Source organism: Pseudorca crassidens, chromosome 5, assembly GCF_039906515.1.
Source record: "Pseudorca crassidens isolate mPseCra1 chromosome 5, mPseCra1.hap1, whole genome shotgun sequence".
NCBI classification, from domain to species: Eukaryota; Metazoa; Chordata; class Mammalia; order Artiodactyla; family Delphinidae; genus Pseudorca; species Pseudorca crassidens.
In genome coordinates, this window is record NC_090300.1 from 37484871 (window position 1) to 37510504 (window position 25634).

Here is a 25634-nt window from a genome sequence, read left to right on the forward strand (position 1 = left end):
GTAAGATCCCTACGCTTTTCCCGGGAAAGAGTTACTGTTAAGAAATATCTAAGACAGCTTTGAGATAGTCAGAATCAGTGGCTGCGGATGAGCAAGAATTGAAGCCAGGGACGTTGTGTCCACAGCACCAAGCCTGGGGCCTGCAGCTTGGTTTGTGGTTGACAAATGGAGTGTGAATGAGTGAGTGAAGATTCCTTGGTGGAAGGTATGAGGATGAGGATGCAATGGTGGATGGGTGTTGACCAGTCGTGGGGTTGAAAACGCAATATAGGAGATGAGGACCTGGGCTCCCCCCGCATGTGGCTGTGCTGGGTAGTGGGGTAAAGGACTGGCAGTGCCCCCTTGATGAGACAGTCTCTTTATTTTCCCTAGTCTGTTACCCTACCTTCCTGCCCCCAGCCACACCAGCTGGGGCAGACCACCGTAGCACACAGCTATACTAACACTTCCTTACGGGCTAACAATATGTTTTGAAAGCCAGCTGGAACTACCATAAATTAAGTAAAAAGACAAGTGACAGGGAGTTCCCTGGTGTCCCACTGGTTAGGACTCTGAGCTTCCAATGCCAGGGCCTGGGTTCAATCCCTGGTCAGGGAATTAGGATCCTGCAAACCTCGTGCTGTGGCCAAAAAAAAAAAAAGACAAGTGACAAACTGGGAAGATATTTGCAACTTATATCACGGAGAGAGGACTAATTTCTCTAATTTACAAAGAGCCACTACAAACCAGTAAAAAAGAATCCCAGACCTAATAAAAATGGGCAAAAGATATGATCTGATAGTACACACAAAAGCAAATATGGATGAAATTCAGCATGTAACAGGATGTTCCACCTTCCTCATAATATGACAAATGCAAGATAAAAGTATACTGAAAAACCATTTTTTACCTATAATATTGGCAAAGATCACAAAGTGATCACAAACTGTGAGAACACACAGTATCAATGAAGATGCAGGGAATGGACACGCTCAAACATTTCTGATGAGAATATAAATTGTTATAACCTTTATAGAGGATAATTTGGCAATGTTTATCAAAATTACTGATGCACATAATTTTTGCCCCAGCAATTCCATGTCTATAAATTTATCCAGCGGATACATTTCTATATTGGGAAATGAGGGACATACAAAGTCAGTGACTAGTCTTATTTATAATAGCTTAAAGATTGGAAGCCACCATTCATCAGCAGGGCACAGGTTAAAGAAACCCTGGGATACCTGTTAGCTGGAACAAGGGTTGGCAACTTTTTCTGCAAAGGGCCAGATAGTAAATGTTTTAGGCTTAGCAGGCCATAGGGTCTCTGTTGCAACTATTCAACTCTGCTGGTGTAATGCAAATGCAGCCATAGACAATATGTAAATGATGGGCATGGCTATGTTCCAATAAACCTTTATTTGTGAAAAACAGGCAGCAGGTCAGACTTGGCTTGTGGGCCATAGTTTGCTGCCCCCTGTGGTACAATATTGTGCAGCTAAAAACAATATGTTCTGAATGCTACTAATTGTGTTAAAAGAGAAAATATATACATCGTTTCTTGTACCTGCATAAAATGTCTCTGAAAGGGCACATGGGAAAAGGAAAACATTGACTGACCCTACAACAAAGACTGGGTGGCTGGGACATGGGTGGGATGACACTTTTCACTGTATATCATTTTGAAGTTTGAACCAAGTGAAGGTATTAGATATTAAAATGCATAAATAAAAAAAGAAATAAAAGCAAGCTGGGGCCCTTTTGCAAAACTCGCTCTGTGACGTATTTTGAGGTTTAGAAATGCTAGGTGACTCATCTTCAGTGCTTGCTGTGAGCGCACCAGGAGGAATAAGCCAGTGCTTATTTCACAGAAGAGCCATTGAGATTATAGCCAACTCATCAGCACACAGGGACCCCTAGATTACAGATGCTCTCAGCGTTCTGCTATCTCAAAGGAACTCTCCCAATTGGCTATCATGGCAGGACCATACTAGGCTGTCTTGGAGCCTAGAGCAAGGGACAGTTGAGTGCCAGAAATCCATTTAATCTAATTTCATATATCCTAGAAAATACTGAATCTTCTTGGTAAAAGCAAGCAAAGAAAAGCCATAGACACAGCAGCCTGTATAAAATACTTGCCCTCACAGAGCAAGTTATTGTTTGTGAATACGGATGACATGGTGACATGTTACCCAAGTCTTCTAGTCTCTCATGGGTAGATCTAGACCTATGCTGTCCAGTATGGTAGCCACTAGCCACATGTAGATATTTATGTAAGAAGTCATAAACATTAAATAACATTAAGAATTCAGTTTCTCAGGTGTATCAGGCACATTTCAAGCACTCAGTAACCACACGTGGCTGAGCTGCCACACTGCACTCTGCACAGATTACAGAACAGCCTCATCACTGCAGAGATTTCCATTAGAGGGCACTGTCTGGTGCCTCCTGCAGCTCTAAGACTATCAATAACCGGAAACCTCGCAATTCATTTCCACCTCTTCACCTCTCTTCATTCTTAACCATCTCCACAATCTGTCATCCTGACTGTTTGAGGCATGATGGTTATAGCTCAGATAAAGTTTCTGACCACAAATACCTTAAACTGATCTGACGCAAGTGTGACCTACTGTCAGGGCAGGGAGCATGGAGCAATCTACTTGTTGTGGAGTTCCTGGCCCCGAGGGACTCATAGGAGCTGCCACCCACCCCCCTCCAGCTCACGCTGGTGATTGAATAAGCCTTTGGTTACTGTGCACGTCACCCAGCTGCAGTGAACAAGGGACAGAGATTTGGCTTCTGGGAATTGAGGGGAGGGCCTCCAATCCCATCAAGGGAAAACTGAAGTGGGGTAGGTCAACCTTTTGAACCCTAAGCAGCTTAATTCTGAAACTTTGGGAGCCCTTAGCCTTCAGGGTGGCCCCGTTTCCAGGAGGACCGCACACTGTAAGGAAAAGGTCAGTTGGAAGAAACATGGGATTATATGTATCGTGATGGACTGACATGGACATGAAAGACTATAACTGCATAATTTTTTTTTTTTTTTTTTTTTTGCGGTACGCGGGCCTCTCACTGTTGCGGCCTCTCCCGTTGCGGAGCACAGGCTCCGGACGCGCAGGCTCAGCGGCCATGGCTCACGGGCCCAGCCACTCCGCGGCACGTGGTATCCTCCCAGACCAGGGCACAAACCCGTGTCCCCTGAATCGGCAGGCGGACTCTCAACCACTGCGCCACCAGGGAAGCCCTGCATAATATTTTTGAAAGTGTCTTTTTGGCTACCTGGAACTTCATTTTCCTGTTGATGATATGATGCTTGAAATGTTTGCATTTGTGAAAGAAAAACTTAGTACAAGCAGCCTGGCTGCAGGGAAACTAGAAGCTCCTGGCTCTCTCTCCTCCTTCCTTCCCTCCCTTTCTTCCTTCCTGGTAGCAGAAAACACATCTGTGAAATGGGAATAACAAGAGTTCCTGCTTTTGAGGCTGTTGTGAGAATTGAATGAGCAGAAAGGATGTCAGAGGTCTAGCCAGCACAAATGGCCTCACATGGTTATCAGTTTTATTTTTTAATTCTAGGTCTTGTAACAATGACTGACAGATGATTTCGATGTATCCGTAAGTTCCGCAAGTTTTAGGAAAGAAGGGCACTGAGAAATCTTAATCTAGCCAACGTCAGTGTACAGAATACTTGCACTCAGGACTCTCTCTTTTGTTTGTCGCTCTACAGAGTGGAATTGTCTCAGCACATGAATCCAGGAAACAGGTGAATAATAGTGACCCTTCAGTATTCCCCAAGGTGGTCTTTTTAAGGTCTGTCAGTTGCACACTGGGAAGTGTGTTCCATGGCTAGCCAGGAGGAGGTGTGGAGGGTGGTATGGCATGCTGTTGGAGGTTCTCGAAGTATCCCCAAATACCCTGAGTTGGGTAACCACATCAAACAGAAAAGGAAGGTCCAGACTTTAAAACACTCTGGAAATTCTCTGGACCACTGTGATCTCCCAGTCACTGAATCATGCAACCTGAGAAGCTCCAAAGACTGGACCACTGAGGTTCCCGACATCTATAACACCGTGGCTGGAGAGAACCTGGTGTTATAAGCTTTTACCGATTAAGGAATAAAAAGAGTTGGCAGGAAAGTGATAGCAGATGCTGATGGCATCCACCTTGACTCCTTGGGCCACTACATGTTAGTTCTCCCCAGCTTCCTTCTCTCTGTCAGATTCCGTACCTCTCCCTGGGAGCTCTCTCTGAAGTCTTTGAAAAGTCACTCCGCTAGCAGACGGCAGATGACTGAGGGGAGAGGGTATTACTACCCCACCTTCCTCGCGTCTCTCCTCTCCTGTATTCTGTACCGTTCCCCAGGCCCCCATGGGGATGCTCCAGTCTCCCCCAGTGGGAGCTGGTTGGATAACAGTGTTCTTTGTTTGTTTGCTTCTCTGCTTCCTGCAACTTCCAAAGAAACCACCTACACTTCAATATTTGTCTCAGCATCAGTTTCTGGAGGAACTTAAATGAAGACAAATTAATAATGTCAATTAATTTTTAGCCTCTCCAAGCTGAGAGGTAATTAAATACATGTCTGTATTCTCTCTGCAGAATGTTTAGAAAGCAGTGTGTGCTAAACCATTTCACATTTGTGCTTTGCAGCCAAGAAACCTACAAGAGATGTTCAGGCTGGACAAAAGTCAGCCCCCGAGGGCATGACGGCAATTGACAAAACTATTTATTGGAGGACTTCTGGCTGTCAGTTCTGCTCTCTGTTGATGATTAGAGGAATTCACTCATTCTGCAAATATTTTCTGAGCTCCGCCTCTCTGCAAGAGGCCCAGGGAGCATCGGCCAAACTGAAACAAGTACTGTCTGTTTTCTCTGAGACTAGCTTTCAGATTACTCTGTTAAAAAACACACTAATGAATCTGTTCAGAATTAATGTTTGAATGACTGTTGGGCTGGTGATGATTCTCAAGAGGGTGAGGGGTGAATAATAATGAAGTTTTTTTTTCTTTTTCACACTAGGCAGGATTAATTTCTGTTAATTACCATACTCCTCCACCCTTTCCCAAAGAGATAATCACTATGGTGTGGTGTAGACCCCAGGAGGGTTGGGACAGAAACAAGTCTGCAAATTCCTGGGCCACTGTGATTTAGCTTTGGAGGCAGAGCCAACAGCCTAATGCAGAGAAAAAAATCCCTGGATCAAGAGCCAGGAGAGCTGAACTGTGGTGTTCCAACCAGCTGTGCAACTTCAGGACATCAACTGCCCTCTCTGGGTCTCAGTTTCCTCACCTCTAAAATGAGGGAGTGGTGTTGATGGTCTCTAAGGTCATTAATTATAAATATTCATGAGTCCCCTAAGAAGCAATGGACCCAAACCATATATCTGCTTTGGTTTCACTTTCTCTTTGTGTGGTTTTGCCTCTCACTGGTTATGGGGACTGTATTTCATGGAGTGACTAGGCACTATTTACCGTAGAAATTGTTTGTAGTGACCTGGCCCAAGGATTTGAAGGTTAGAAAGAAGAGCTTTTGAAAAGGGGTAAGGGGTGGAGAATTGGGGAGTGGAAGATGTTTTCTGGGCTGGAGAACATTGGGGGATCCAGACTTGTGAAGACTCTGCCGGGAAGTTTCCTGTTGATACTTGGGGGGCAGGGGTTGAGGAGGGCTGGGAGAAGAAAGAGCAGAAAAGGTCCTCCCGGTTTTCTTTTGGGAGTTTTTATCAACTCTTGTGGTTCCCAAACTTTACTGTGTATTAGAATCATCAGTGAGCTTAAAAACCATGAAGTCCCTCTCCTCCTTCTGATTTAATTGGTCTTGGGCCTGGGTGTCTTTGAAAGTGCACCGAAATAATTTTGTTGTGCAGTCAGGATTGCGACCCACTCAATGGGCACTGAGAAATCAGGAGCAGTCCTCTTGCCTTCTTTCAAATTCTACTTTATTTTTCCCACTTCCTTCATGCTTTCCTTCCTCTTCTGCTCTTTCAATCCTCTGCCTCAGAATTCCAGAATCATGAATGGGTGGGAGAAGGGGAAGGGAAGAACAAACCATGTGCATTCTATTTTCTGGTTAATTCCTTTCTTATTTATGAGGTTTAATAAAAGATGCTTTCCCTCCATGAATATAATTCATACTACTTTAAAAAAAACTTAAGAAAAACTCGGAAACAAGAAAGAAAAAACATCACAACATGAAATGGGTCCCACACTTAAAGATAACCACTGCTAATGCTAATACTTTTACAGTTTAGAGTTTTCTTTCTGATGTTTTTTTTAAGGGAGACCTTTTCTTCACAGCTTTATTAAGGTATAATTGAAGTACAAGAAACTGTGTTCTGACCTTTTCCTGATGCCTAGTTTCTTTGTTTGAATGCTTTACCTACTGTGAATAGCAGGGGTTGGCAACTGCAGCCCGAAGGTCAAATCCAGCCCACCTCCTGTTTCTGTAAATAAAGTTTTATTGGAACACAGCCATGCTCACTGGTTACCTTCTGTCCACAGCAGCTTTCACACCACAGTGGCAGAGCTGAGTATTGCAACAGAGACCATCTTGTCCAGGAAGCCTCAATATTTACTATCTTGTCCTTTACAGAACAAGTTTGCTGACCCCTGGTACATACCAATCTGTACTCTCTTTTTTCTCCCCATTTTACCTTATTGCCTGAGCAGTTTCCATATTGCTATAAATGCTTCATAAATACCATTTCTAATAACTGCCTGATATTTTATTGCATGGTTAGGCTGTGGCTTAGTCTTTCTCCTGTTATTAAATATTTATCCAGTTTTCTTCCCAATTTTTTTCACCCTTATAATAATGAAGGCTTCAGTGGGTATAGCTGGATGTACACTTTATCTGTATTTTCAGTTATATCTTCAGGATGGGGTCTAGATTATTCAAGTGGTAGGCAGGAGCATTTTATGATTCTTGGTACATGTCATCAAATCCCTTCCTCAAAGATGTCACATGGATTTGTGCTCCCCAACAACTCAGGAGAGCACCCACATTTCCACATGCTTGCCAGCACTGAGTATTACCATTTTAAACTTCTTCTGCATTTAGACAGGTAAACAAAAAGCTTTGTTTTAAATTGCATTTCTTTTCTGTCTAACGAGATTGAAATTGTTGCTTTTCTTCTTTTGCATGTTGGCTGCTACTCATCTTTGCTTGGCCTCCTTCTGCAGAGGGCAGAGTGAGGATGCTGGTCCTGCCTCTTACCTTAGCTTGGAGCAAGGCTCCTGCTTCCGCCCACTTCTTTTCGACATCTCTCTCCCAGTGAATTCTGATCGTCTCAAGGATGTCATCCAGCCCAGTGCCAATGGGAACATCCAATTGTTCCAGCTCAGACCCTGCCAGCTGTTTGTATAGCATTTTCACATCCTGAAAATGACAACATATACCTCAGTGAGTTCCAGAGGAGAAAGAAAAGACACAGAATTCTAGCCAGCTGAAGCCCAGCTCTGTGGGCAATACTTTGCTTCTCATTTTGCTGCTGCCAAACATGGGGCTTCACAAAGACAGGCAAAGTCCCTGGTCCTCTTCCCAGCATGAGCTCTATATTCTCTTTTCCCCAGGATGCATTTCTTAGGCTACTCTTCACAAACCCATGCCCACCCAAAGCAAAGATCAAAATAAATAAATAACAAAATAACAACACAGAGTAAGCAATAGCAGCAAGATGAAATTTATGAATTTCATAAAGTCAGAGGAGGCGGAAAGAGATTTAAAGATAACTGTGGAGTTTTTAAAGCATTACCTTTAGAGAGTGGTGACAAACTATGGAGCTGAGGACAGGAGGAAGTGGGCTTATTGATTCCTGGTTAGCTTACAGCTGGACAAAAGAAGGAGCTTCCCAATGTGAACATGGTTAAATGGGTTTTGACTTTTTCCAACTGCAAGCACTGTTTGGATCTTGACCGGTGTGAGGTTGTTTAGAATCACTGCAGGTCTGCAGGACACTGGACAACATCACCACAGGCGGTCCCCTTCAGTCCTGTCACTCAACGATCTAACCTAATTTCACTGATTGTGACTAAACCACAGCCTGGGTCTACTCTCGGAGTTATTTTGTTTGTCCAGTACAGTGTTGAAAAAAAAATCTGAACTAGAAAGCTTAGGGGATGCTCCCTCCAATTCAACACACGTTCCATCACTCACTACCGCTTGGACCTGCTGCCTCCCCATTTATGTACCGGCCTGGTCCCTGAAGCCATTTGAGTTTGAAACTCAGGGTAACCTCACCCATTACAAGAAGTTGGGAATATTTTACTGGCATTTTGCCTGCAGCCCTGGGCAAGTGACGTGGAGCGTCACCTGTGTTGTGAAGCTCAGCCCGACAGGTGAGGGCCCCCACCTACCTCTTCATAGCTCCTTGACAGAAAGCCAAGTTCTTCTTTCAGGCTTTCTATTTGACTCTCCAGATCCTTTTTTGTCGAATTCGCTTCATCAATGACTTTATACAGAGAGTTAATTTCCTCTTCCGCCGCCTTTCGAAACGGCTGCTCATTTTCATATCTGTAGGTAAAGGAACTCAATCAGCAGAGCTGGGTGACCCCAAAGAAAAATAATCAGATTATAAATGTGACCAACAGACCAATTATGGGATACTTAAGCAATGAATGTTAAAAGTCACTGTTCCAATGGGTTTGAGGACACTGTTAATGCAATTGCTGCCTGTTGATTTATTAAAATGAAAGCGATTGCAGCCAACTTCTGATAACAGGGCACAGGGATTAATTAGGTGCCATCCTCATGGGGCACTGGAAGCACAGAGCTCTAGGGAAAGCTTCTCCAAGAGGTCAGATCCAGGTAAGGGGACCAGTGTTGTCATCATTATGCTGATCTGTCATCCTTTTCACCTGGGGATCCTTTAACGAACATTACTGAGAATCTGCTAAGTCCCAGGCTGTGTGCTGGTGATCCCCAAATGAAGAACGTGCATGGTTCCTCTCCCCCAAAGCCCAGGTAAAATTTCAGGACCGTGGCTGCAAACCCAAATGCCTTCAGGGACCAAGTGGGGAATGTAGATGAGGGATGAGGGCCAGGTCTGGGCAACAGCATAGAGGTGGGGATTGACACGTGTAGGACAGCACATGCTTCACCTAAAACGGTGCTGCTGCCCAGCCCTCCCCATCACTGCAGCGTGGGAAGGGGTATTCCCTTCTCTTGAGAAACCAGAAACCTGGATTTGCATACGAAATATGCAGAAGCACACAGGCACACATATACACGCAGACACAAGTCTGAAACTGCCCCCTCTGCGTTGTTTCAATCTCTGGTTTGCACAGGGCCTTTTTTCTAACAACTACCCAACATCTTTGGCAGTTTCTCCCAGTGGCACTCCTTGCTTCCACGGCCTTCCACTCAGCCAAATTTCACACCTTACCTTCATCCATCCACAGAAGGGAGAAATCTCACACCTCTCGTTTCAGAAAGCCTCTCAAGGTCTTAGAATTTTAAAGGAATTTCTTGTTCAACTATCCAAACTCCTGCCTGATGACAATCCCTGATGGCATTTTTGATAGGTGATCACGCAGGCTCTGCTTCAATACTTCCAGCAACGGGGACCTCATCATCTCCCAAGGCCATCATACCATTTTTAGACAGCTGTAACTATTGCAGATTGCTTCCTTCAAGAGCTCTAGTGTCTATTCCTGAAAGAGTCTGAGTTCCACCCACTGGAACACACAAAGTCAGTCTAATCCTTCCACTGGCAGTCCTACAAATATTTGGAGACACTCTCTTATGTCACTCTCTTGTCCCCCATCTCCATCTCCTACACCCCTGCAAGACTTTTTGTCCTCAGGTTAAGCATTCCTACTTCCTTCCTCCATATTTCATACAAATGGGTTTTCATATTCGTCATTATCGAGGGCAGGGACTATGACCCTTTCATTTTTGTTTTTGCAGCAGCAGGTTTAAGATATATGTTTGGAATGACTTGAAATGCTCCAATTGGTCTGTGTCCTTCTTAAAATGTGATACAGAGAATGAAATGCAAAACTCCAGATGTTACCTGATTACTTCAGGGTCTTGTAGGACTGTCTGCTCCTTTGTTTAAACCCTTTAATTCTATTCATCACCGATTCTAAGATTTGTATTGTGGGGTTTGTTTGTTTGTATGTTCGTTCATTTCATTTTGATTAGCTGTATTTGCTGCTAACTAATATTGAGTTTCTGCCAAGTAGACATCCTGAACATTTTTCACAAAAGCTACTTTCAGCCCAATTTCCCTGTCCTCCTGGGTGCAACTGGTATTCGAACCCAGGAATCGGAGTTTATGTTTATCTACTTTCAATGTCATTGGTCCATTGTTCCAACGTATTGGGATCAGAATCGTGATTCTGTCATTCTACTCTTCACCACCCCAACTGGCTTTCTATCATCTGCCATTTTGCCACGCCTGCTTTCAAGCACCTTGCAGTTAAAAATAGTAAATGAAGGGACTGAGGACAGAGTCCTCAGTGGTGGCATACCACCAGAGACTTCCCTCAGAGTTGGACCTGTACATTTGAATCAGCACTTGGGGGCTGGTTTCTGAAGCGTTTTTCTGTGCTCTATATGTGGAATTAGATTTTCTATCCAAATTTATTCTTTTTGAAGGATTGCATTCTTATTAACATTTAGTTCTTTTGTAAACAAGTCCTATCCTTCCAGCTGAAATGGAAACCCACTCATATGACGGGGATTAGTCTCTTTTTTTTTTTTTTAATTTTTTTTTTTTTTTGGCGGTACGCGGGCCTCTCACTGTTGTGGCCTCTCCCGTTGCGGAGCACAGGCTCCCGACGCGCAGGCTCAACGGCCATGGCTCACGAGCGCAGCCACCCCGCGGCATGTGGGATCTTCCCGGACTGGGGCACAAACCCGTGTCCCCTGCATCGGCAGGTGGACTCTCAACCACTGGTCTCTTTTGACCCAAGCTGGAAGAATCCCCCACGTGCCTCTGGAGTCCTATTTTGCTCACCTCTCCAGGGAGCCTGGTCCCTTTCAGCACATGATCCATTCAGCATAACTGGAGGTTCTGGTCTCCTACAGCCCGTTTTCTTGGCAGTCCTCTGAGGGATAACTCTGTGATATCCCCCAAGGCTGCTGTTACACTTTTAGCTTTTTTTCACTGCCCCATTTTGAATGGTGCTTCGGTTAGAACCCCTGGGTACTCATGACACCCAGAGCTGTCTTGCCTTGACCTGCAGGCCACTCTAACACAACATTGTCTATGGCGTCCCATCATTTCTGCTTGGCTCCTCCACCATCAGCTCTACTCAGCTTCCTCAAAACCAAACTTATTGTCAAACCCTGAATTTTAGGTAAGCGGTCCCTCCCCAATTTTCTATTTCATTCAAAGAATCACATTCTAAATTACCCAAGTTCAAAGTCTGGAACTTACCTTTAACCTTCTCTTTTCAGGCTGTCTATGTAGATAATTTTCAAATCCAGCCGGTTAGTTCTTCAACCCACCCCTCAAGTCTGCCCATTGCTACCATCCCAGGCAGGCCCTGAACTACGCCTCCTGTTGTCTTCCCAGGCCCACAGCATTGCCCCCAGAGTGACTCTCCTTAACCACATGGAGTCACTCCTCTGCTCAGATGCCTTAAGTGTCATCCTCAATAATCTGATCTCAACTTACTTCCCAATCCAGACCTTACCTCTCCATCAGTCAAAACCCTTCACTCCCATTGTTTCCTGCTCATTTGCCTGCCTGTCCTCTCCACCCTACAAATCTTCCTTTAAAGCTAAAATCTGGTCATGATGAACCACTGCTCGAACCCCTTCTATGGGTCTCCTCTGTTCTCAGATAATTTCAAGCCCTTTGGAATGGCGGGCATGGTCCTCCAGGATCTGTCTCCCCTTCATTCACTCTATATGCCCCAGTTATCCTGGGGTGCTTGGGATTCCACTAATGCACCATGTCTTCTAATGTCCTCCTGCCTTTGCACACACTGTCCCCTCTGCCTGGAAAGTCATGCCTACTTTATCTGCCTGTTCAACTTCTACATGAGTTTAGCACCCAAATCAGGCATCATCTCTTGTCAACACTCCGTAACCAGGCTAAATGAGTCCCCTCATCTGGGCTCATCTCAGTGATGGCACATCTGCTCAGTAATCACTGTCTGTTCACCCTCTGTCTTTGCCACTAACCTGTGGGCTCACTGAGGTCAGGAACCATGCCTGATTCACTTCACTCCCAGCACCTGGCAAGGAGCCTGGCACAAAGTGGACATTCAAACATTTGTTGAATTCATTCATTAACTCATTTGATAAATATTTTTTTAGCATCTATCTTGTGCTGGCACTCTTTTAGGTGCTGGTGATACACTGGGGCACAAAATAGACCAAGCCCCGGCTTTCGGTGAGTTGACATTCTACTCTGTTGAATGGCAGGACAAAGGTATGTATGAATGAATAAACGAATGAATGAATTCATGCCAAAGGGAATAAATGAATGAATGAGTGAAAAACATTTCAGTCAGATGCTACCTTAATCACACTTAATTAAATTCTACCTTAAATTTAGTGTGAATAGTTCAATGTCTGTTGGCATCTTTTTTTTTTCTTAATATTTATTTATCTATTTGGCTGTGCCAGGTCTTAGTTGTGGCACATGGGATCTTTAGTTGCAGCATGCAAGATCTTTTTTAGTTGTGGCATGAGGAATCTTTTTAGTTGTGGCCTGCGAGATCTTTTAGTCACAGCATGCAGGCTCTAGTTCCCTGACCAGGGATCGAACCTGGGCCCCCTGCATTGAGAGTGTGGAGTCTTAACCACTGGACCACCAGGGAAGTCCCAGTTGGCCTCTGTCTTTAATCATGCAGAGAGTTGTCAGTGGCAGGATGATGGCTGCACTTCTTTGTGCGCCTCTGACCTTGGCTACCAGTGCTGAGCAAGACGGCAACCCTGGCTGGTTGACTCCAGAGTGGCGTGAATAGAGGCCTTTTAGCAGGTGGAGAAGCTTGGTCTCAAAGAAAGGAAATGACTGGGGATCTGAGGAGATGGTGGAGATTCTCTTTTTCATCACAACACCCTTCTTATTCCTAAGATAAGAATGGCCATGGGATCATGGTCTTCCCCATAGACTCCTAACTATATGCCTTTCCTCTTCATCTTTGCTAATTTAGGGAATAACAATCCCATCATCCACACATTTGCTCAACTCCCAGGATACCTTCCCCTCAAAATATTCTCAAAATCACTGTGTTCATCCATAAAAAAGGCATCTTCATTTTGCTTCTCCATTAGGCCAGTGTTTTGCAAACCCCACTCACCTACATGATTTTGCACTAAAAGTGTATCTTCTGTATCATTATTTACTTTATGTTGTTCCTTAACTTCATGTACTTAAAGAGTAAATCTTAAATCAATAAACTTTAAAAGCTCTTTATATTAAATAATTTTAAAATTGCCACTATAAATGGTAGTACTGTAGTGGAAAAACAGTTTCATGGGCCATAAACAGAAGGTAACTATAAAAATAAATATATGGGGCTTCCCTGGTGGTGTAGTGGTTGAGTCTGCCTGCCGATGCAGGGGACACGGGTTCGATTCCCCGTCTGGGAAGATCCCACATGCCGCAGAGCAACTAATCCCGTGCGCCACAACTATTGAGCCCTTGTGCCACAACTATTGAAGCCCATGCGCCTAGAGCCTGTGCTCCGGAACAAGAGAAGCCACCACAATGAGAAGCCCGTGCACTGCAACAAAGAGTAGTCCCCGCTCACCACAACTAGAGAAAGCCCGTGTGCAGCAACAAAGACCCAGTGCAGCCAAAAATAAATAAATAAATAGATAAATTTATAAATAAATAAATACATGACTATTAAAATTAAAATGTTTATCTTTATACCACTTAAAGTGATCTTCATCAGCCACATTATAGGAAACACTATTAGACTCCAAAGAGGTGGTTCTCAAGGCTGGATGGACATCAGGAAAGCCTGGTGAACTTTAAAAATACAGAGGCCAGGACCCACCCCCACTAATGTCTGTGGGGCTTGTGCACTGGCAGTTTTAAGTGCCCAGGTAATTCTCATATGCAGCCAGGATTGAGAAGCATTGCTCCAAACCAGTAGTTCTCAAAATTTGGTCCCAGTACCAGCAGGATCAGCATCATTGGGAACTGGGTAGAAATGTAAGTTTTAGGTCCCGCCTGAGGCCTATTGAATCTGAAACTCTGAGGGTGGGCACAGCAATCTGCGTTTTCTATCAGTCCCTCAGGTGATTCTCATGAACACTAGGTTTTGAGACCTCTGCTCTAAGCCAAGTGACACTGGCAAAATCTCTGAGGCCTTGGGACCTACTTGTGTCTACAAGGAGGGTTTGAACCAGATATTCTTGGCTCCGGATTCTCCTGGGGATGCTGTTATCCCACCCAGCCTTCCACGAGGCTGGGGTGCATGCTGCAGACTCGGGGGCCGCATTATCCGAGTGGCCCAGGAGTCTGGGGCACGGAGGGACTGTCCCCTCGGCTGTGGAGCGTTACCTCTCCTTAAAGTCGTCAGCGCCCGCCTGGATATTCTCCGTCTGCAGCATGAGCCGTGCGTTTTCCAGGACTGCCTCGCCCACCTAGAACGACCACACATCAAAGGACAAGGTCACTGTGATGTCTTCCTACTTCAAATGGTGCCTCGCGCTGGGCACAGAGGCTCTGGGACGCTGAGAGCACTTTCTCATGGCAAATATTTTTAGAATTCAAGTGTCCCTCTCTAAGAAAGAGGGGGCAAGATAGACACTAAAGCGTAAAATCTTGGTGTCTTCTAAGAGCTTTTAGGGTTGGATTTTTGGAGCAAAAAGTTGTTCAAGGCAGACTTGTCTGTGGCCTCTGTCACAATGATGAGCTTTCGGCTCTCCAGTGAAACTTCTGGCTCCTTAAATGAAGTTTCACTGGCTTGACTTAGTGTCTCTTAACATTTTCTGGTCATGGATGCCTTTGGGAAGCTGATGAAATCTCTGGACCGCTGCTACCCAATAGAACTTTCGGTGATGATGGAACTGATCTGCACTGTGTGGTCCAGCACAGTGGCCACACGTGGCTACTGAACACTCAAAATGTAGCAAAGGCAACTGAAGAACTGAACATTTACTTTTATTTAATCTTAACTAATTTACATTTAAATAGCCGCAGGTGGCCACAGGTGGCTCCAGAACTGGACAGCTCAGCTCTAGAATTCTGTCCACTCTCAGAACATACATGTGAACATAAACATTGTACATACAGCTTATGTATGTTCATAAATATTGTACACACAGTTCGGGGGTTTCATGGGGAAGAATGATTTTTCAAACTTGGCCCTCAGCACCCCTCAGGGTTCCCCACAGGTGGGATTGGGAGGATAGTCATCTTCTTAACCTGAGAAACTTCTTTTTAAAATAAATATATTTTTTACATATTGGCTTTCGGATAATCTGCAGCTTGGGATGGGGGATAAACTAACTGTTACTTTAAAATAAGGATGCAAATCTGAGGAAACTTTCTGGAGTGATAAAGATGTTCCATATCTGGATCTGGTGATTACACTGATGTATAATAGGTAACAATTTGTTAAGATGTACCATTAAGATTTGTGTATTTTACTATATGTAAATTATGTTTAATAAAAATACATAAAACTGAAAAAAAAAAGAAGGTTGCAAATCACTGTTTTAAGCTCTTATCAGTCCTATGCCCTTGAAAGTAAATGAGTTGGAAGTTCTTCGCTGACTTGGTGGAGGACTTCCGGCACCAGAGGTCAGAGACCGGAGTAAGATGAGAAGGACCAGGGAGGGGGAGACCCCAGTTGCCTGCTCCCCAGTGTGCGTCAGGGCAGGGCTGCAGCAGAGAGAAGATGAGGTTGCTGGTGGGAAATTCAATGAAGTGGACAAACAGCACAGGACGACCCTACTGGAACAGGGGAGCTCCATCCCTTCCACCCAGATCTGGAACTTGCCACGCCTGTGCTCCCTCGGTTTCCCCAGCAAAGCCCTCATCCCACTGTGCTGAAGTGGCCCTTCCCAGGGTCAACTCCTTGTTCATTGCTGTGTCTCCAAGCTCTGGTTGTGGTGGACATTCCATCAACACCTGTTGAGTGAATGCCTGCATGAATGAATTGTGTGACCATGGGTGAGCCATTCCCAGTCTTCCCCTGTCCCAGGTCTGGAGATCATTTTCTGGAAGCCCCCAAGAAGGGTGTTTTAAGATGTACCCGGGATTTTGTTTTTATTCTGGTATGGAGAGGCCAACAGATCAGGAGACAACTGACATTGCAAAGATCATTTGTTACTCACAGTTCCCAAGAGGAGGGGGCAGCCATACCATGTAGGGCAATACAGAGAAGAACCAGGGTTGGTCAGGAAGCAGAAGGGGAGAGGGGAAAGCATGGGCGAAAGGCTTTATTGTGGTTTTCATGGGAAGGAATGGGCACAGCAGGTTTGAATAATTTCAGTGGTCTCTGGGCTATAGGGGTGGTCCCTTGTTGTCTGGTACCCAGCCCTGGGTGGTCAGAGCAGAGGAATATTGCCTCTTGGAGTGTGAGCCCCAGCAAGGGGAGGCAGGTTGGGGTAATGACTCAGGATGGGTTGGTTTGCATCTCAAAGGCACTCTCACAGGTAAGTGGTTCCTATCTCTAGGATTCGCTAGCCTTACAATGGGACGGTCTCTCCCTGTCAATGAGGCCCCAGCTGCCACAGCATCAAGAATACAGAAAATGGGGCTTCCCTGGTGGCACAGTGGTTGAGAATCTGCCAGCCAATGCAGGGGACACAGGTTCGAGCCCTAGTCTGGGAGGATCCCACATGGCGCAGAGCAACTGAGCCCGTGAGCCACAACTACTGAGCCTGCGCGTCTGGAGCCTGTGCTCCGCGACAAGAGCGGCCGCAACAGTGAGAGGGCCGTGCACCGCGATGAAGAGTGGCCCCCGCTCGCTGCAACTAGAGAAAGTCCTCGCACAGAAACGAAGACCCAACACAGCCAAAAAAAAAAAAAAAAAAGAATACAGAAAATAAGAACATAGAGTTAATATCGTTGAATATAGTTAATTCAAAGGCTCTGGCTATGTGAGGCCTCTGAGGACTGGCTTTGGCTGCTCTGACCCAGCCCTCTATTCGTCCTCCTTCACACGCTGCTGCACCCACATTTAGGAGCCCCTTTCCTTGTCTTTGGATGCTCCGTGATGCCATTTTGCAGATGATGAATTTGCAGCCCAGGGCAATTACCCTGCTCGTTTTCTCACAGTGGGGCCCATGGCAAATATTCCACCCTAGCACGGGACCTTGAGTCATAGCAGGTGTCCAGACCATGGGCTCAAAAACCCCAGCTGCAGACATGATGGCTTCCAAAGTGTTCTAGAGTAGGTGGCCGTGCAGGGCCAGATGCGGGCAGATGTGGGCTTGGAGCTTGTACAAGTTGGGAGACTGCCTTTAAGAAAAAGAATAAAAAATTACTAATACAAAGGGGGACGTGCAAGTGAGGGAGCTTGAGGCTTAAACTCTTCACGTGGGTACAGCTCTGTTTTGTTTCTGCTTTGAAAACATGCAGCGGGTGGACAGAAAAAGTAGAAAACAAAACCCAACCCTGGGGCGTGGGGGGATATACGTGTACCATATTCAGAGGCACACAATTCTGGAAAAGCAGAAAGATGCCTGGGGATGCAGTCACCTATGTCCCACCGTCCAGAACAAACACACTAGCGCTTGCATGTGCTGCCTTTTGACTTGGGATTTGCTCCGCCCAGCAGCAACTGTCCCCTGTGTGTGAATCGGTGACATCTGCCCAGCGGACTACAGACTCTTCATAAGTAAGAGGCTGCCGGGAGCAACGGTGCAGGAGTCAGTAGGAGATACAGGCTGATGGGAGGCGAGGCCAGGGCTCTGTACTTGCTTCTCCTTACTTGGGGTTGAGGACAGGATGCTGCCTGGGACACTTTGGACGCTGCCCAGCAGATGGGGAGGTTCTGTCCAATGTCTGTCCAAGGAGGCTGGGCAGCTCTGGGCTCAGGGAAGCTGGAGGTTCCTGCTTTCACTGTTGTTTAGTAACAACCAAGGGTTTATTCGACCCTCAAGTGGAGGCTAATTATAGGCCCTGACTTGCCAAAGCACAGTTTGCTGGCCGTGCTTCCCCATCTCCACAGACTGGATCCTAAAATAGACCTCCAGGCCATTGCTGAGCGTAGAGAGCCTTCCTCTGTCCTCCCGCGGCCCTCAGCCCCACAGAGGCCATGTCCTCTGGGTGTCAGGGGTGGCTCAGCACCCCCAGCCGGGAAAGAGCCAGGCGGCGGGTCCAGGGCTGGGACGTTGGCTGAGGTGTAGCACAGGCAGAGGACTGGGATGGTGGCCAAGGCCAAAAGTAAGTGTGGTGCCTGCAGTGGACAGGGACCATCTTTGTCTCTATACCTGGGAAAACCATGAAACCTTCCCTGGGACTGAGGACAGGAAAGGAAGAGGGAGAGAAGCTGGATTTACTGCCTACAGGTGTGGCCCACCCACATGCTGGAGCTGGCTTGTACTGGCTTGTACCTGCTTGCCAGGACAGACTGTTAAATAAATATTTCAGGAGTTTCGTGAGCCGGTTGTTAAACACAGCCACCAAGAAAATTTTAATTATGTGAACTTACAATTACATAAATTATACTAAAAACAAAGGTAACAAATACTCAAAATACAAAGGTAATGACTACTCATCACTTCCTAATTGTTTTACTATGTTTGACGGCCATCTCTGCTTTTGAGGTTATTTGCTTCTATTGTATCTGTAATGATTGTGGACAGGGAACATTGCTTGCCATTCCAGTAAACAAAGAATGTTGCCCACCATTCCAGAAGGCCCAGGCCATTAGCCCCTGCAGCTGCCCCCAGCCCCATGGTGCACCCAGAGAACTCAGGGTGGAGAAAAACAGGAAGTCTTCTGTGCTTTGGATACTGGCCCCAGAGAGTTAAGATGCATATTGAAGAAATAATTTCAATGAGCCCAGACTCTGCATCTTCCTTTATATAGGAAAGCACTAAAATTAACTTGAGATGTCAGTTTCTTGTGATTAGCAGTAATCTTTTGATGTTCGACCATATGTTGTTTTCCAGCAAAAACCTCCAATATATCCTGCCTCTTACCTTACCTCTTCTGAGCAGTTCCTCAGAGCTATTTGGGAGGCTGTCTCTGGGGCTATAGTCCTCAGTAAGGTTCCCTAATAAAACTTAACTCTCAACTTTTAAGTTGTGTGTTTTTCTTCAGTCGACAGGTGGGAACACTATGTAACACTGTCCTACAATGCATCTCTTCCCAACTCTGCATTCATGCTGGTAGCTTGATGTCAGCTGTGGTGAGAGTAGCTACACTAGGGAAATTGGCGAACACCATAAAGCAGAGCGTTTCATCCACGGAGAGCCAATTGTTATACAGATCCCAGCTCACTGACTGTCCCCCACCTTCCACCCAATACTCAATGTTCATGACTACACTAAATGCTCACGGCCCTCCTCTAATGCTAATATCATTTTATGGAAGAGGATGCCTAGAGAGCATATGATAATTGCCCAAATCGCATAGCTGGAATGTGGCAGAGCCAGAAGGCCAAACCAGGTTAATGTGACTTGAAAGTGTGTATATCTTTGTCCTCTGTTTTGGAAACTGAAAGGCACATCAGAATCAAGAGAGACTCTGTTGTGGAGGACTGTTTTCTGTCTTTGCTGTAACATAGAACAGTCAGGACTCCTGTTTCCTATTTGGGCTGCATCACAACGACAAAGAGGCATCTTCCCTACTGGGTGTGAGGACGCTAACCAATCAAACCAAACCGTCTCCCACTCCAAGTCCCTGAGCTTTCATTTCCGAGCCTTGTCAGCTGAGGAGAGCTGAGGCAGATCTGCGGTCCGCCTCTGAAGGCCCAGGGGGCTTCTGCGGCTGCGAACTTTGCTGTCGGGCCCAAGAGAGGAGAGGGCACTTGTGTTTAAAACTTCGAGAGATGTACATTAGCTATCTGGTCCTCTTGGATTTATGGCTGAAGTGGATGCAAATTAACCTCACTTCTCTGATCACCTTTTCTTTCCAGGGGAGAAGGTGATAAAAATACCAAATGTACAGTCCCCGACCGATGCTGTGAACACAAACATACTTACCCATGACCCTGGGACCACTCCTGCCCACTTTTCTAGTAGGAGAAAAGTATAAACTGATGTAACATTTGCACTCAAGGGCAGATTTAAGGGAGGGCAGGCTAGCAGCTTGCGCATGGTGTGCTGTGGACACCAGCAGATGACATCTTCTCCTTTCTGTCCTTCTGCCCAAACAGAGCTGGGACTCCTACCATCAAGGCTATGTAACTTAGCACCAGGTCTTCTGTTGAAAAGAGGCACTGTCATGGCAGCAGCAGTGCAAATCTCTATGTGAGATTAGCCAGTTTTAAGGGATTAGGACCCATTAATTTCGCTGGAGCCAGAAACAAAATTCACCTTCAAAGCCTAAAATGCTGTGGATGAGAGTAGCTGGGGTTGAACGGCAGGGGAATGGCAGTCAGAGGTCATGGGGGGCAGAGGTGTGTTCTGTGAGGGACGGTGCAGGGAGGGGCGCTGCCCACCGGCTGTGGAGGCTCAAGCTGCTGCGGGCTTGGCCGGCAGCCCCCTCATCTGACTTCCCTGGAGTTGTCTTCCTTTGCGCCTCCACGTGGACGCTTCCTTAGCACACTTTACACCAGTGGTTCTCAAAGTGTGGTTCCTGGACCGGCAGCATCAGCGCCACCTGAAACTTGTGAGAAATGCACATTCTCAGACCCTACCTCAGATGTCAGAGCCAGAATCTCTGGAGTGGGTCCTAATGATGTGTGTTTTAACATGCTTTCCAGGGGCTTACGATGCACACTCGACTTTGACAGCCTTTGCTTTGCACAGACCTGCCTCCGGTCCTGCTCAGGCCTCCCCCAGGCTGCTCCCGGACCTCCTTGCTGTCCTGACCCACGCCGTTGCCTCTGCCTAGAACACCTGGTCTTACCACCTGACACTCCCTGGCCCTGGCCACCTGAGAAACCCTTCCCCACTTTAACGCTCCTCTCGAACGTGGCTTCCTCTACGAAGATTCTTTATTCGCTCATCCATTACTGCCTTCATGTCTTCAGCACGTGATTATTATTTCCTCTGTGCCAGGCTCTGTGCTGGTTTTGGGGAATCAGCAGCTATGGTAGGGGATGCGGTTAGAAAGGCAGGCAAAGACCAGATCCTGGGGGGAAGGCCTTGGGAAGAGTGGGAAGGAAGTGGCATTTGCTGGGATGCCAATGGAAGGATTTGAGCAGGCACAGGGGTAACCTGCGTGGTAAGTGGATACCCCTGACTCCTGTGGGACACAGGGGGCCATGCCAAGGGCCCAGCTAGGGGGTTCCTGCACTCATCCAGGGGAGGTGATGGTGGCTTTGACTAGGGCGGTTGAGGGATGGTGGGGATGGAGTAGTCATGGGGAGAGTGAGGGAGAGGAATTGAGGATGGCCCCTAGGCTTTTAGCCAGAGCTACTGGCTGCACATGGGCCCTAGCTGTCTCCCTACCTCCCTCCTTGAATCATCCTGCAGCGTAAACAGTATGCAGGCAATGACCACATTAGCCTATTCTTGACCCCAGCTCCTCCCTCACCAATTTGGGCCAGTTACGGGATAAGTGAATCTAAGATTCAGTTTCCTCATCCGTAGAATGTGGATAATGCCCCTCCCTGCCCCCTGGGATAGTTGTGAGAAACAAATGAGCCGATGCATGGGAAGCACTGGCTGAATGCCTGGAGCAGAGTAAGCACGAATGGTAGCCATCTTCATTGTTGTTATTCGTCTTAGGACAGAGCAGTTGTTCAGTGATTGTTGAGGGAGTCTGCTGGGTATGTGTGGTCTGGCACTGTCCCCACTCTGCTTTTTCTGGATGCACAGTTGGCTGAATGAAGACTTCTATCTAGTGGCTTCATGTTATTTTTCTTTCAGTTTTTCCATCCATAGTCATTTGCAAAGCCCTGGTCCCTGGTACTACGATGAGGAGGATTTTACCCTTTCCTACTGCCATTCTCACTGCGGATGCAGTTATAAAAATAAATGGAGCTGGTGGTGGCAGGTGAGGGATTTTACTTTCATTCTGTTTCAAAAAGGCAAGGATGAGCAGCATTTTCAAAAGGGTTATCATTTGGGCCCAGGGGTATAATTAGAGCTTTATTTGGAGTTAATGATATTGGCATCCCAGCAACCAGAGCTGCAGGTGAGGGAGGAGGGGGGTGGAGGTGGGTAAGACTGGGCCTTGGGAAATGAGACTCAGCTGGTGCACTGGCAGATGCAAGAGAACACTTTTCACATTTGTTTGACTTTCAAGTTTAGGATGAATGCTCAGCATGACTTGCTTCCAGCAATAAATGAACAAGAAATCATCATCTGTCCCTATACCCTACTCTTACTGCATCTTCACCAGGATGGTGAAGGCCAGCTTGTCACCAGCCAGCCGGATGCCTCTCTGTGCTCATCCTGACGTGCCGCTACGTTCGTCATGCGGCACACTTTCCTCTCTTGGCTTCCATGAACCACTCTCCCCTGCTCTTCCTACTTTGTTGGCCATCTTTCGGCTTCCTCCTGCATGAAGTCTGTCACCCTTGTCTGACCTCTAAATGCTAGAGTTCTCAGGACTGGGTCCTGGGGCATTTTTTCTTTAATCCCTGAGTTATCTGATCCATTCACATGGCTTGAAATGTATGTGCGGATGACTTCTGCATTTATATCTCTAGCTCAGAACCTTCCTTTCTACTCTAGGCTTGAGTACCATTCTCTCCTTGACATCTTCTCTACTTGGCTCAGATGTCTCAAACTTAACGTGGCCAAAATGGAATTTTTGCCCTCTAAAAGCAAATCCCCCCCCCCGCTCCCAGCTCCATGCCAGTAAACAGTACTAACAGAAACCAGGGAGTCTTGACATCGTGCTTTCTCTCATCTCCCACATCTAATCCAACATCAAGGTTAGTCAATCCCCCCCCGCCCCAATGTATCTCAAATCCATCTACTTCTCACATCTCCACTGATGTCACCCTGCTGCACACCCCCATCACGCCCTCCGACCCCATGGCAACATCCTCTTAATCCTCTGTCCTCTCCTGCTTGAGTCCATTCTTCATCCTGCTTCCAGAGTGATTTTCTTCAACTCTTCACATCAGATGATGTCACTCTGATTAAATTAAATTAAAACTCTTCTGAGGTGTTTCTTGTGCTAAAGATAAAATCTAAGCTTCTGACAGCAGCCCTCAAGGCCCTGCATGTGTGTCAATCTTCCCACTGCTCACAGGCTCCACCCTGCTGGTGCCGGGTCTTTGTGGACCACGCGGGCCTCTCTCCTGTCTTGAGGCTTAAGCACGTGTGGACTCCTCTGCCTGGACGGCTCTCCCCTCTCCTGTGTTTGGGTGGCTCCCTCATCCTGATCACCCTGCCTAAGGTAGGACCTCCTTCCTCTCTGTCCCTCTCTGCCTTGTTCACTTTCTTTAAAACACTTAGCACAGCTTGTAATTATTACCAATTTTTGTTTATTGGTTTATTAGTTGTTATCTCTGTATCTGCTGCCAGAATATAAACTCCTTGAGGCCAGGCACTGCCTTTCTGTCCTGCTGTTGTTCATCCCCAGCACAGTGTCTGGTACAGGACATACAGTTGGATTAATGAGCCCAGAAATAGTGCTGCTTCTTCATGGACAACCAGGAAGGGGAGACCCTCCAGGGACACCCAGGTTCTTACCTAGCTCCAACCTGAGAATCACCTTTGGTACCTCCCTCCCCTTCACTCCCAAATCAGAACATATCAATTCCCCACACTGATGAACTTCACTCCATTCCTGTCCCTTATCCAGCCTTGCTTCGAGCCCCAATCGTCTCTTTTCTGGTTCAACCTGATGTTACCTGAAGATGGAAAACACGAAGCCCACGCAGTGAGTTAAGGTTGCACCTGCAAGTGGAGTTAGGGGACGTGTCATCAGGTCGTGGAGAGGGCGTCATGTCCCAGACAGCTCCCCCCAAGCACAGTCACAGCCACTGTGGGTCCCGGGAGAATCAGGCACACTGAGGGCTAAGGTCGGGTCTTCCGGGCAAGTTCAGGATGGTGGGCACTTCTGAGTTGTACTGCATGTAACCCTTGACCTCATCATCACGCTGCGCTCTGGCTGAGGGAAGAAGGTCTTAGTAGGAGAGGTCAGAGGAGTATGGAGTGAGAGGTCAGAGGATTATGGAGTGAGAGGCCAGAGCTGGTGGGTGCTGGTGTTCACAGTGCTGGGCGATCAGGAGGACCTGGTCCCTAGAGGCTGCCCTCTGTCTCGAGGGGGACAAAGTCCCCTAGGCTTCACCTTCTGCGGAGGCCTCCCTCATCCTGTTCCCACAAGTTCTGGCTCTGGGCTCACCCAGCATCCTGCCTGCAGCTACCTTGGCTGGATATAGGAGGGCTTGCTTTGGGCACTAAAGAGTTTAACTGCCACGGTACACCAGTATGTAAGCCTGGGTGTATGTGTCATGACCCGGCCCTTCAGGGCCTAATTTTCTACACATGCCCTAATAAAATCTGAGTGTTGAGCACCAGGCACATCAAGATACAGTGACCCTGGGAGGCTCTGTCTGGGCAGCCAGCTGGTCTCCCCTGTGATATCTCTGTCTCTCTGTCTCCCTTTGCTTCCTAGATTTGGAGCAACTGCTTTCCAACTTCTCATTCCCCTTTCTACTGGAATGAACTTACTAAGATGCAATTTGAATTTATTCAGGGGTGTGCTCTTGAATAAACCCTCACAACTCGGCCCTGCTCTTCACTGGCTTTATCTCTTTTTCTCTCCCCTGCTATAGGCTGAACTGTTTTTCTGAACAGACATGGGCCTCTCCAGATTCCAGACCTTGACTCATGTTGCTACCTCTGTGTGTCATGACCTAACTAGGCCATCCAGCCTCTATGCTTTCCTTATCTGCCAGGTGAACTCCTACCCATCCTTCAAAACCCAGCTCAGGAATTAACACAACATTGTAAATCAATTATACTTCCATAAAATAAATTTAAAAAAACCAACTCAGGCTGCCCTGGTCATCCTCTGTACTTCCCATATTCCGTGTGGGTATACCTCGATCACTGTAGTTGCCATGTTAGACTTTATTCTGATATTTTTCTGTCTTTCCCCACCACTAATATGTGTGTCCCTGAGACAGGTACAGTCTCTCACCTCTGCCCTCAGAATGGGTGCATCTGTATAATTTCCATTATACAGATGGGGAAACTGAGGCCCAGAGAGTTCAGGAACTTGCCCCCAGAACTAAGTGGCCCAGCTGATTTTAATCTGTATCAGTCTGACACAGCTCATTGCTCTTTTTTTCTTTTTTCAGAAAAACTTTTTATTGTGGGAAATTTCAACTCCATCAAACTACATATAAAGGTAGAGAGAGACTCACCTCCTTACTTCAACAATGACAATCTCACGGCTAATTTTTAAAAAAATCTCTATTCCCACTGACCTCTACCCCTATCTCTGAGGTTATTACATACATATCACTTCATCTATAATTATTTCAGATGCTCTCTTTTGTACTTCTTGTATTTCAATTTAAAAATTATCAAAGCAATACATACATTGGTTTAAAAAATTAAACAATACTAAAAAGAGATGCTTATAAAGGCTTGTAAAGAAAAGCGTTCCCTTTCCCACATTTTTCTCTCCCCATGTCCTAGTCCCCAGCTGTTCACTT

At 46.4% G+C, this 25634-nt stretch overlaps 1 protein-coding gene across 1 annotated transcript in view; it reads right to left on the bottom strand.

The window, feature by feature from the left end:
* BFSP2 (beaded filament structural protein 2) overlaps positions 1 to 25634 on the bottom strand; it is a 69762-nt gene that overhangs the window by 15780 nt on the left and 28348 nt on the right. Inside the window, exons 2-4 of the mRNA XM_067737217.1 lie at positions 14444 to 14526; positions 8325 to 8481; positions 7186 to 7347 (exon numbers count right to left, since the gene is read on the bottom strand). Coding sequence (XP_067593318.1) covers positions 7186 to 7347; positions 8325 to 8481; positions 14444 to 14526 — 402 coding nt within the window. The remainder of the gene's footprint in view (positions 1 to 7185; positions 7348 to 8324; positions 8482 to 14443; positions 14527 to 25634) is intronic.